The sequence below is a fragment of the Salvia hispanica genome, chromosome 3 (assembly GCF_023119035.1).
Source record: "Salvia hispanica cultivar TCC Black 2014 chromosome 3, UniMelb_Shisp_WGS_1.0, whole genome shotgun sequence".
In the NCBI taxonomy this organism is placed as follows: Eukaryota; Viridiplantae; Streptophyta; class Magnoliopsida; order Lamiales; family Lamiaceae; genus Salvia; species Salvia hispanica.
The window spans coordinates 52610111-52623767 of record NC_062967.1 but is presented as its reverse complement, the minus strand read 5'-3'; the positions used below and the strand labels follow the sequence as shown (position 1 = coordinate 52623767).

The following is a 13657-nucleotide window of genomic DNA, read 5'->3' as shown; positions in this document are numbered from 1 at the left end:
TAACATGAAGATGGGGATTCACAAACTATAATCGATTGTACGAGTATTCCAGATAAAACTTACTGAATAACGATAGAAACAACAACGAAGATATTTCAGTATGTTTACATATAGAAGTACAACAAAATTCCTATCTAAAGTGCAAGAATAAAATGTTGATATAGTTAATAAATGATAGGAGCAAGATTAGAAAAAAAAAAAAACTCATCTCACAGAAATTTCGAGTCTCCACAACACGCTTAATGATTTTCTGGCAGCTTAGCATTATTCAACTCCATCTCCACTTTGCATTTGTCTTTTAGATTGTTCAGTGGCAATAGACTAGCTTCCTGCAACAGGCAATGGATAATTAGTCGATACATGCTTTCACAGTTTCGATAAGTGTTAACTTATGAAATCTAAAACAGCGATAATGCTACATACATACAACAGCCACAGGCAGAAAAGAACCTAAAACAAAGTCTATAAGTATGGTTTCAAGAGTTATAAGATGCCACTTTAGTATTTCCACTTTGTCTTTCCATAATAAGTTATGATTTTTAAACAATTAATAATGTTAATGGAGTACAAAAACACCAATATTTTGGATTCAAAACATCAAATAATCATTTCATATGTCAAGCGTCCTCACACTTTCAGAAAATGCAGCATGCCTTTTAACGTATGTTTATAACTCGCAGAAAAGGCTTCGGTCAAAGACAGGATAAGGAAAAAATATAACGGGGCTTACAAGCTGATTAGTTTCTGCTGCCCATATGTCCGACATATGCTGAAAGAGAGATCTCCACTGATTCATCAGATGAGATTCCAACTTAGAGCTATCACCACCGTGTTTCTCATTGACCTTCATCCTGCTACTTCTTTCAGCCAATATGCTAGCATCTTTCTGACTCTTTTTCAATGCTAAGAAGGTTCGAAACAGTTGATATTTCGAAAAAAATGAAGTGGATTGCTAAAATATGACTGGCTGTTGTTTACACTAATAAGATGACACTACGTTGTTTAAGCTGACTAACCTGATAATCGAGCCTTAATGTCCTTCTGATGGAGGTCCAACCATATATATTGAGCTGGTTATCGAAACAAAGTGCCCAGACTTAGATAGCAATTTATTAAACTAAAAGATCAGTACACTAAGCAAAGCTACATTCTTAAAAGAACGTCGCAAAATTATTAAAACTCAATTGCAACACAACCATAAAGCAATAATAACTGGTGCCAAACCTTTTGAGCAAAAAGAGCAAGAACAAGCATTGATAGCTTTACTCCCTCCGGTCATAAGGGCACATTCATCCTCCTCCACTTTCTTGCCTTTATCTATTCCAAACACTCTCGATTCCTGAGACTGAGGCAGGGCTGTGAAATCAACAGATCCTGACTGACTGAGGACAAAATTATCAGCATTATGATCATCCAAATGATTATGTTCACCCTGAGCCCCTTCCGGACTTATGTTCTCTTCCCCATCATGAAGAAAATCGACACCAGTTTCACTCACTGTCCGCGAAGTGTCAGCATGAGAACTCTCACCAAGCTCATCAGCAGTTCCAGAAATCTTGTTTTCCTTCAATGAGTCTAAAGGGCTGCAACCATCTACGGAATTCAAACCCTCCTCTCCTTCAAGATTTTCCAAATCAGGATCTAAGCAATTTAATCCTGCTACTCCATCACAACCGTTACTCGACCCATCATCATCAATAACATCCAACTCATTAATACTCACATTAACAACATTTGCTCCCCTAAGATCCAAAATCTTGCCTTTCTCACTACCATCATTAAATTTGAAGCTGCCAATTACATCATTCCCCCCCTTCAAATTAGCTTCTCTGTTTTCAACGGGTATTTTGGAGAGACCAGAACACGACCGGGGCGAAACACAAACCCTCTTAACTGTATCTTTACCACTGAAATCGAAACCTCTTCCTTCATCTTTCTCTCTCGCTGAAAACCCCCTTTTACCAATCCGGTTCGTGACGTCACCTAGAGCTGGCCTCGACCTACTCTGCCCACGAGATCCACTCCCTTCAGCCATAATCAAAATTTCACAACCTAATTCCGAAATTTTCCGAACCGCAACGAATTCTCAGCATCCAAATTCACAAACCTAGAAAAAACAATAATAATTACAATAACTTCGCAAACATCGCTAGATTTAGGTCAAGTAGAATGCGAGCAGAAAGAAAGACAAAATTACATTGAATATCTGTGAAAACGCAAATAGAGCTAAGAAGAAGGCGTCGGTGATATTTACTGACCTTGAAGAAGAGTTATATGGCGATTAAGCTGCAGCGGGTTTCCTCAATTGGAGAAAAAGAGGAGCAGTGGGAAATTGTGAAGAGTAAAGAAGGATAGAGAGAAAATGAGGAAACCCGCCTTAATCTTTTGAATTGCGAAATTTGGGCGCGATTTTTGAGGGATTTGGCAAACCTACACAAATTTTGCTTCTTCGTTTTTTTTAATTTTTTCTCATTCTTGTTAGGGCAAACCACACACCACATAGGGGTGCGGCCCGGATAGATTCGGAGGGGTGCAGTCGGTGGAAGAGGTCCGGGGTAGGGTGGGAGACTTGACAAGGGAAGGGGTTCAGGATTCCGAGTTGTCCGTGTTGTGGAGCTCAATGATAGTCCGCAAGTCGATTTTTAATACTAAAAATTTAATTTTTTATTTTTGTTACAAGATAGATGTCACATTTTTTTTTTCGTTTGTCTCATAAAAGATGTCATTTTTTTCGTTTCTAAGCTCATTAATACTAATATCATAATAGTAGTAGTTCTATCATTTTTCTCTACACTTTAATATGTGCAAATTAACATATTCAGAAAATTCTTTTAAATTTTTTTTTTATTATTCAAGTATGACATCTACCCTAAGACGAGACGACAAGTGAAGTACTATATTTTATATTTATAAGTAAAACATGGTATAATTACAATTCACATAACTACGATACATAATAACATAACTTTCGTTATTCATCCTACATATAAAATTTTCTACAACAATTTTGACAGATCCCACGGTGACCACGTGATCAATGTTATTATTAATATAATAATAACGGTCAAGCCAATAGTGAAAATGTAGAATTTATTTTTTTAATTTTAGGCATAGTAATTTGTAAAATTTTAAGTGAAACAATTTTTGTTATGTATAGTGTTATTTATTTTTTTACAAAGTGGATGATTATTTCCGGGCCAAGATTATCTGACACCGGGTACCCAAGGATCCATGGCGGCCAACATGTACGGATCACAGCCTCAGCTTCCTATTGAATTTTTCAATCGACCTTATCCTATAGATATGCAGCACACCTGATACGCTCGGATTTTGTACTGTTTTAAGCCTTTATTTGGTCTGTTTTTAATGTCTAAATCGCAATTCATGTTCATATTTTACATATTTTGTCTATTTTGATATTTTGACATATTTTGTGAGAATTGTGCATATTTGAGCAAAAAAAATAGTAAAAAGTCAAAGTTGGAAGTTTGGAGCGTTCATGTCGTCCAGCGGTCCGCTACAACATGCGCAGCGACCGCTACACTTATAGCGGTTCGCTTTGGAAAAAGTTGTACTGAAAATCTGAAAACCCCCAGCGACCGCTGGGAAGTGCGCAGCGACCGCTCGAGAAGCTCCCGAAGCTGGACTAGTTTGCAGCGACCGCTACAACACATGCAGCGACCGCTACCCAAAATGGCAGAAGCTACGGACAACGCACAGCGACTGCTGGCCAAGGTGCAGCGGCCGGCTGCGAAAACACGGCGCACGATTTAGCCTATTTTCTCTCCAGATTTTACCAAAATTAGCCACCTTTTATCTAATTCCACAAGGACTCGATTTCTCCCCTGTAAATACCCCCTCAAACCTCTCCATTATTATCATCTTTTTGCCTCATAATTCTAGAGCATAAAATTGAGAGAGTTCTTCACTGTGCAAGAGGTTGGAGACGGAATCAAGAGAAGATCAAGGCTACAAGGATTCTACCTTTGAGTTTTATTTCTTTTAGTTCTTATGTTCACTTTGTTTTCCCTTCATTCTATGTTTTTAGCTTATTCAATCATGTGTAACTAAACTCATAAAATTCTAGGGATGTGTTAGTAACGACTTTGGTTATACAATTCCTTTTTCTATTTAATATCTATTTTGTTTTTACTTCGTTTCTTTCTTAAGTTGTTCCGTAATACTTCATGTTTGAGTGACACATTCGATGAATATTTAATATAACTTGCTACATAATCGTGAGAGGAGGTTGGCGAGTTAGATCCACTTAATAGACACTACAATTAGCTTCCCTTAAAACGGCACTGTTAATTGAGAGTGTGGACTTTTCAAGGGTCTCATAAGCTTTTAGGAGTTACGAATCTAGGATTGACAACCCTAGTGTTAGTAATCTACGCTTGTACCGCATGGGCATAACTAGTGTGGCTCGTTCTGTCGAAATATAAACTGTGCTAGGGTATTGTAGTTGGAACTGCAACAAATAATAGAGATAAAGATGTGCGATATGATAAGAGAATTCCAGGGATGTGTGTTCACAGTTATGGTTATACAAATTAGTTGTTTACAGCTTTCAGTGATCTTGTTTTCTAAAAGTTTTCTAAGTTCTCCAAATAGTAAAAGAAGCTTAGTAGAAGGTATTATTCCCCGTGTTCGACAACCTGGTACTAACCTTTAGCTATACTAGATCTACCACGTATACTTTTTTTTTATATATAAAAAAAATTAACTCTACCACGTATACTTGCAGGTATTTTTAGTGCTAATAAAAAGTGCATCAACACCGACGACCTGACTTAGTCGTTGTCCCATCTTCCAGAGGGCAACACTAGGACGATGTTCCAGATTTCAATACCCGTAATCCGTACTCCTCTACCGAGACGGATAAATTATTCGAAGCGTGGGTTGCCACTTCGGAAGATTCAGTCGTGGGAAGCAACCAGACCTCAAAGAGGTTTTGGGAACGGGTCATGGAGCTCTACAATGCAAAGCGGCCATAAGGAACTGTTGAATGCAATATCAATATGTTTCGCACGCATTTCAGACGAGCAAGCGAAGATATCCAACAATTCAGCGCCTCTACAACAATGAAATTAGCACATCGGCAGTGGCCATGCTTCTCTTCCAAAATGACAATCGTAGAGCCTTCAAGCATGTCAGTACTTGGAGGATGGTTCGCCATTTGGATAAGTGGGCTGGTGGAACCGAATCCTCCTCAGGCTCCACATCCAAACGATCGATGTCGAACGCCGACCCCGGCTAGGACGAAGGGGCAAGCTAGCTCGCTGGAGCTCATTTGTAAAGTTCTGATGCCCGTGCGAGTGGTTACGGAACTGGGATGCAAAGTCGTTCACCTGGGACGAAGGTGGCGAAAGCTAGCTGCAGACGAGTAAGACTCAAGTGGCTCCACCATCTCCCCCCACGTTCTAATGTGGATATTTTATTTGGATATTTGAAACAAGCTCTCGACAACGACACGAGTCGAATGAATCCCCAAACAACAAGTTTTGCATTGCCAGAGTTACATGTTTTTATTAATTGTGTTTTTGAAATTGAAGAGTTAAATAGTGACACCCATGAACAGGGAGTCCACGACTGCTAAGGTGATATATTGGATTGATGTCGGACCAGATGAGAACCTACGCACAAGGCTGAAGAAGAGTCGAACTCTGCCAAAAGATCCCTTCATCAAGAATGATGGCGAGGGCACTTCACAGATAAGCTCGCATGCAAGTTCGTGTGCTTCTAACTCACCCATAGGGTGGTGGGCTCATCTTCGCAACTGAAAGAGCTAAACCAAGTGATGGAGGGAGCTTTCAAGTACGGCCATTTTAGACACTAATATGTCAAGTCACTCCTGCATTCAAGTGAACTATGCATTTAGGTTTTGAATATTCTCTGTCATCCTGGTGATTTGTCATTAGTATATGTCACACCCAACCCTATCTGACGTAACTACTTATAGTAAATAAATTCAAAATTTAAAATGAATAATCCAAACGTTTATCAGGTACATACTTCAAAACATTTTGAACAGTAGTGGAACTCTCTCACTGATAACAAGTGCAGTTCCTACGACCCACTTCAACCAAAAACTTCACTAAAATCCTATCCCTGAAAAATAATAGTGGTTTATATGAGCCACAACTCAGTGTATATAAACCTTACCTTTAATTTCACACACAAATATCAAACACATTCTTTCACCAAAATATATCACCAGAAATAATAAATATCATGAACAAGTTAATATTCATATGCATATGCCTTACCGTTCTTTTTATTATTCTGTGACAGATTAAGCCTGGTATCTACCCGGGATTTCCATTATATACGACCCGAAGGTCCCTTTTTGTTATTTGACATTTTCCACGAAGGTCCCTCTTTAATTTGACCTTTCCACGAAAGGCCTCTCTTTGCATATTCACCTTTCCACGAAGGCCCCTATTTGCATATTTTCTTTGACCCGTAGGTCCATTATCATTGTATATCACCCGTAGGTCTATTTCCATTATCATTGATATCAGACCTAGGACAAGACTGTCACATATCTTCTTTAATCAATGATTCAAGTAATTCTAATGCCATATATAAACATATCAAAAGCACCACTCACATATACATATCATATTCCACCATCAATATCAAATAACGCATAGCCATTTTAATCTCGCATCATATAATTCAAATATTCATTCCAATTCAACACATATCAATTAATCACATAAAATATATAAAAGTGTGATTTATACGCACCTGATTACGACAGAGAATCTAACCAAGTTCTGAATTTGTCTCCTAGGCAGTTTCTCGACCCTTGAATCCGAGAGCTACAAATTATATTTCATTTAGTGCATAACTATCTAAAATATATATAATACTCTTTCCGTCCATAAAAAATAGAGCAATTGGTGTATAACACGGGTTTTAATGTAGAATTGATAAAGTAAAAGAGAAGGAAAAAAAAGTAAGAGGGAAAGGAGAAAAAATAAGAGAGAAGTAGTGTTAGTGTAAGAGAGAAGTTTTAATTCTAATGGCATAAGTGGTAAATATAATGATGTTTAGGGTTATTATTTTATTGAAAACTTTCCATAAATGAATGTGTTTTATTTTTTGTGGACGAAGCGAGTAATATGGAGTATTTAAAAAATAATTCAATTTTTCGGTTTTTTCACCTCCGAACTAAACCGAAAAACCAAAATTTTTGTATTTTTAAAACCGAACCGAAAAATCGAAAAAACCGAACCGAATTTTCAAAATTTCAGTTTAAATCGGTTCGGATATTCGATTTTTTCGCTCACCCCTACACACCACATGTGAAGGCTGCAGCAAAAAATAGTTTTTGCATTGTATAGGTAATTTTTTTGGAATATATGGTAAAAGGTACTCCTAAATCATAGGTATTAGTATATCAATCTAAAGGATTACTAAAGAACATAAAACTCAAAACAAGATATAAAGACTTTAAGATTTCACCCTCAAAACGAGATCTTTACGAACATTCTCTTAAAAATTGCCAATTTCACGATAAAATCTCTCCCAAAAAGCACAATGATTTACAGATTACATCTATCTTCATCCATGAGTCGAAATTTGTCAAATGCTATAAGATCTTGGTGGATCTCTGTAGTTCTCATACGCATATCGAGCCGTATCACATTTCTGCCAAATATCTTCGCACATCTTCACCGAAGCCTCAGAGAATTTTGTCAGCTTATTGAGAACCTTTGTCAAACTCGGCTGCACACAGCTTATGTGCGATGGTCTGTCCCCGTCCTTGTCTTCTTCGACTTTTCCGTCTGCTTCGTCGGTCTGGGACTCACCCGTGTTCCCTGCCTTGCGCGGCTCTTCCAACTGGTTCCTGACAGTGCGTCGCAGGTCAGCCAGGAAGGCTTTGATAGCATCACTGACTTCTTCAGATGGCAGAGATTTGATCCCAGCTGACCAGTCCCGACAGAGGACGAAGATGGATGGTGCCAGGGTGCGTCGTGGGGGGGAGAAGACCCGTCTTCCTTTTCGTTCCCGTGGTTGGAGAATGCAGTTCTGCAGCCAGCTGTTGAGAGCTTCCACGTAAGATGTGTAGCTGTTGATCCAGTCGGCAAAGCTTAGGCCGAAGTACTCAACCTCTTCTTGGAGCTGGTTTATGATCTGCCTCTGTGTTTCGCCTAGTGGAGCTACTGCCGAGCTTTTGGTGTGGTACGCTAACGAGATGGTGATGTACTGTGAATGATGGCATTCGAGCATAGCTTTCCACATCGTTGTCAGTCTGGAAATGAAATTCAAGATAACAATCAAGAATGGCTTTGGATGACAGAATAGGTTCAACGTGAACCAAGACATATGATGATGATTTGAAATTTTTGGATTGAGAAATGAGAAATCCATCTTACCCTTGAATAAGTTCTCGGAGCTGTGGGAGCAGCTCTTCGTCCCGCATTTTCTCTATCCGTTTCGATATTGAATCAACAGCATGAAGCGCCACTCTAATCCTTGAATGGAGATCTTTCACAGCAGCCCGAGTTTTGTCGATTACTTGAGGGCTAAGATCCTTGGCAAATTGATGCCGGAGCTGATCACACTTTCGGTCATATTCTCTCTGTATGGACTCACTGGCCTACAAAGAGAGCAATATCCAGAAATCAAAGAGAGCAAACATTCATATAATCGAGTAAAACATGGAAGCTGAAGCAACTTTATATGTTATGCAAATAGATTCTTTATAAAGTTTGCATGATTTCGTGGAAAGCAAGAAGGATTGATTGATCAATACTTGAAAATGCATCTAATGGAATGCAACTTTTAAGTCAAAGCATGATATAACCCATGTTTTCACTTGCATTTTAAGCAAGATGCATTAAATATGAAGGGGGGAAACGGTAATAATTAGACAAGCATGACCCTTATCCAATTTTTATAGTGAAACAAGAATTCTGCTCTGCTCTTCCAACTGAATTATCTTCATTATACGTAGTGACGTTACTGTAAACAATGCAGAAAATTAAAGCTGAAATGCAATTCGGAATACCAAAACATCAAAGGTAAAAATGTATTACTCAAACATTGATCATATGCAAGTAGGTAGGAGTTCAAGTACCTTCACTTCATCATATAACTTTCTTTCCCATGCGTAGAGTCTATCAAGTGTGGAAGAGTGACTTCCAGAAATCATGCAGAACTCGTCAATGTATTCGCTCCCACTATCATCATCATCCTTCATTGCAAGAGGGTTCCTAGAAGAAGAAGATTTTGATGATGTCGTCCTCTTCCAAGTGATAACCTTGGTAACAATTTGATCTGGCATTGTAACATATGTTAAGAGTAGAATATTATCATCAATTCTTGTGCAAGATGGATTGGTTCTAAATATTAACTTTTGATAAAAATGATACTACACCCGTCCAAAAAAAAATAGAATAATTTTACCATTTTGGGGTGTCCACCAAAATTAGGCTAATTCTAAATATGGAAAATTTTAAACAAATATCAACCCTACACTGCTACACATCATTCTAGATATGGAACCCATAATCCACTAACACTATTTTCACCATCTTCCCCCCCCCCCCCCTCTTACTTTACCAATTGCGCTTTAAAACCCGTGTCATTTATAACTTTGTCTATTATTTGTGGACAGAAGTAGTATGAGATTCCCAACTTCAGTCCATGCTATTGACACATGAAGTTACTGCAATTTGCCATAAATAGCCATAATTGAAGTCACCAGGACAGCGCCTAATATTTTACAGTTTACAAGTAACGAATAATACTCGTAATTATGATCAACACCAAGAAGCACAAAAACTCATGCAAAATCCTCTTGCATCAAACATACATACCATCAGATATATTAGCCCTTCCACCTTGGCAACAACTTGCTCCGAAAGACGTCAAATAAAGTGAGGCTGATGAAGCACCTAAAAACACAGAACTGCACTATTAATTCTCACATACTACACAGGAAAAGCAAGTCCCGCTCTCCTCCGGGAAATCACATTTTGGCATAAAAAGAAGTTCATTACCTCTGGCTTCAGCATACCCAACATGAATTTTGTTGGCCTCAAGCATTCTTGAGACCTCCCTTCCTGATTCAGAAGCTCTAAAGAATCGACTATCAATGTCCTTAGTGCTAGAGAGAAAATCTTTTGCCCTGTGTGTTATAAACTCAGAAGGATCCTCCCTTTCAGCACATATATCATTTTCCACCAAAGGCTTGCTCATCTTCGAGTTAGATTGCCCTGCAGACGCCTTACCAGCCATTTTCCCACTCGCCTCTTTCCCAACGGCCATATCTTTAACTTCACCCTCAGCCCTTTGCTGACTATTCGCCAATCTCCCATTCCCATTCGTAGGACTCTCCAATTTGGGAGTCATGGACCCCTCGTGTTCATGAATCCCATTCCCTCTACTAAAATCAAACACCTTGCCAGTATCGCCATAAACACCCGCATCATCAGCATCAACATTCCCATCATGCCCTAGAAACCTAAAACTCTTGTCGGCTGGGTCAAAGTAATCCCAACCAGAGTCATCCGGAGGCGGAGGAGGTGGCGGAGGCATTGAAAATTCGCCTTCCTCAACAAATGCATTCCTGGTATTCAACTTAACAGTAAACGCAGTAGCCCCGGAGGACCTCATATAACTAACCCTAGCCTTCGAGAGGGGGCTTCCGTTGGAATCGGAGGTACCCCCAGGGTGAGACGGAGAGGGGGAGGGGAAAGACGAGTGGGAGGGGGTTTTATCGAGCTCGGTAGCTGAAGCAGATAGAGAGGTTTCCACCAAAACCTCAGCCTCAGCATACCTCCTAAGGGAAATGCCTAGGTTTCTAAGAGATTGAACATACGATACATGTGCAGCTGCTAAAGCATACCTAGAATCAATCGCTTGTTTCATAAACTTTTTCCTTTCCCTACACAGCTTCAAAGCACCACTCCTCTCACCTTTTGAATTTGTTATCCCCATCCTTTTCCCCCAAAATCAATTGATCTGACCTAGTTCATACCAATTCCCCTCTAAACCCTCACTAAACCCTCCACGCTTCAATTTCTCACTATTTCAATTTTCAACAGCACTAATCATCACCATTTCTCTAATTTCACTGCTTCCACAAAACCTTCACCTAAATATAAGCAAAAAAAAAAATGTAAACAAAAATTAAACAGCTCAGTTTCAACTTTTGCCACAAGTGAAGAAATAAATGCTAAAAGTAACGAAAAAGAAAACTAACGCAAATCGGAAAATCCACGAATTAAACCACGGAAGCTCACTTTACCTTTTGCAGAAGAGCTGGTTTGAGAGAGAGAGAGAGAGGGCCAGCTTAAATGGAATGTGTGCGACTGTGTCTTCTTCTTTTTCAAAGCACAAACATTTTGTTTTGCTGCGCTTTTTGAGTGGGTTTGAATATTTTTTTTAATGTGAATATTCTAATTATGATTTTTAATCATTTGATAGTACAAATTTATTATTCAAAAAATAAAATGAAATGTGCATGACGTGACCAAAATGCCCCTGGGATTTCCCATCTAACGGCTACCTGCATCTCTCTATTTTCAGAGGCGGCTTTATAGTTGTTGTGTTGTCGTGAAAGGTACTACCATTAATGCCCCTTATGTAATGTTTGGTTACTTTTGAATTAAATAAGTGTATTTATTTGTGTTGGATTAATCACCAGAAATTAATGGCATAAATCTGTATTTGTCTTACACGTCAGATCTGCTTAAATATTCTGTTTTTTTTTTTTTAAGTGGAGAATCTGAATTGAAAGCTGTTGGAGTAGAATATGCAATTGCAAAGTATATCTGAGTCTCTAACATTATTTTAGAAAGTCTTAAGATTCCTAATTATCTTATAGTGATAACTTTTTTGTGCAGCTTTAGATTCTGTTAAATTGGGGTGGTGAGTATGCAAAATGCCTACTTTTTGTTATAACATTTTTTAAGCGTTAATAGGTAAAATTATCCTAATATAAGCCGTTGTTATGACAAAAAAAAAAAAAACCTTAATTATCGCGTGAATTTAATGGTTAAACCTAGAGAACCTTGATTTTTATTATATACATCTTCCCCTAAAAATGAAAACAATTTTTTTTTTTTTTTCCTTCCGTTAGAATTAAAAATTTTCTATTTAAGAAAATTATTTATGGTGAGACCAAATTTTCAACTAGTAATACATTTTTCTTCTATCTCTCTCGCTTTAAAACAAATTAAAGTAAAAATAAAACTATAATCATGTTACTAGTTACTCAATGATTTGGGTTTGAATTCATTTATAGAAAAGGGATTAGTTGGATCAACGATTCAATTCCAGAAAAAAGAATAGTAAAAACTAAAAAAACATGTACACGACAGAACAAAATTTAAGAATATGTCAGAATGTTTAAGAGTACATATAAATTGTGATATTAGGGTATTTTAGAAATTAAATGTTGGGCAAAAAATATGACGTTGAACGAGCGAGTTATTGATTGATCGATTGGGGCATTTTGAAATTTTCTCCAGTTTTTTAAAGTACTAACTGGTTTTGTGAGAAAAATATTATAATTCAATTTGAATACATATAATTAAAGAAATTTGAGTAGTTATAACTGTACTATGACAAACAATTTAAGACATGTTTAAACTTTAAAGTCGTAACTGTTACTCTGTGAATAGCAATATAACTCAGGACATGTTCAGGTTCTTTAATTGGGCCGAATTAATGTAGTTAGGGTAGTATAAATGGGCTTTTTATTGTTGTTTCAGCTCAAAAATATGTAAGCTCAAGGAAATTCTAATAAAGACCAAAAAACATAATCCATACTTTTTCTAAAAATATAAATTTTTTCTCTTGTTAAGTAGTATATTATCTAAAAATAGAAACTCTTGATTTTTAGGAAATGAAACCCAAAATCCACTGACCCTAATTTTACTATAATTTGTCTCGTTCTTTCTTACTTTGTTCATTTTTTCTCTTCCTCTCTCTAATTTTATTAATTTTTTATTAAAATTTATTTTAATTATAAAATTTCTATTTTTAAGAAATGAAAGGAGCCGTATATTTATCAATAAACCGAGTAACTTAATTAGATGGAATTAAGTAACAGTTTAAGACGTTATGACTTACGGTTGCTCACAATACTATAAAATAAACCACACTTTTACAGGTTCAAGATAAGATTATATATTTTAAATAAAACTTACTCCATCTGTTCCAACTAAAATTAAGTCACTTTTTTTAAAGACGGAGATTAAAAAATTGTGTTGAATGAGTTAAATGATAATAAAATAAAATAGGAGAAAGGAAAAAAAATAAGAGAGATAAAAAAGAGTGGAGTAGGAGAACGAATAAAGTAAAAAATGAATAGATGTTTTGTTTTTTGTCAAAAAAAAAAATTACTCAGCTTTGTTGAAACGTCTCAAAAAAGAATATGACTACACTTAATTGAGACGGAGGGAATATAATTTGAAAAAACAGATTTCATACGGACTTATGTTAATAAAAGAGTTAATATAAAAGATAGCTGCAACGCCCACAAAAACATATACAAAATTAAATGAGCATCACAACAAAAATAGATAATTGCCGAATTCTAGGGGAGGGTTAGAAATCGAAAAAATGGTATATCGCTCGTATCGTATTGAAAAATATCAATAAATTATTGAATTTTTAGTATACCGTGATTTTC

The 13657-nt window shown here is 37.0% G+C and overlaps 2 protein-coding genes across 3 annotated transcripts; both read right to left on the bottom strand.

The window, feature by feature from the left end:
* On the bottom strand, window positions 1–2661 carry LOC125212825. The gene is made up of 5 exons (XM_048113091.1): window positions 2259–2661; window positions 1225–2107; window positions 1017–1070; window positions 731–903; window positions 1–329 (listed from the first exon to the last, which is right to left on the bottom strand). Exons 2-5 carry the CDS (start codon window positions 2033–2035, stop codon window positions 240–242), a joined length of 1128 nt encoding a protein of 375 aa, XP_047969048.1. The 5' UTR covers window positions 2036–2107; window positions 2259–2661; the 3' UTR covers window positions 1–239.
* Window positions 2662–7440: 4779 nt separating this feature from the next.
* LOC125215566 (protein ALTERED PHOSPHATE STARVATION RESPONSE 1) lies at window positions 7441–11401 on the bottom strand. Of its 2 annotated transcripts, none has more exons than XM_048117018.1 (6): window positions 11267–11401; window positions 10017–11113; window positions 9834–9911; window positions 9092–9291; window positions 8388–8611; window positions 7441–8263 (listed from the first exon to the last, which is right to left on the bottom strand). In XM_048117018.1, exons 2-6 carry the CDS (start codon window positions 10954–10956, stop codon window positions 7594–7596), a joined length of 2112 nt encoding a protein of 703 aa, XP_047972975.1. In that variant the 5' UTR covers window positions 10957–11113; window positions 11267–11401; the 3' UTR covers window positions 7441–7593. The 2 variants fall into 2 exon arrangements, with proteins under 2 accessions (XP_047972975.1, XP_047972974.1); XM_048117017.1 differs by having other exon boundaries at window positions 11222–11299.
* Between the last annotated feature and the right edge of the window lie 2256 nt (window positions 11402–13657).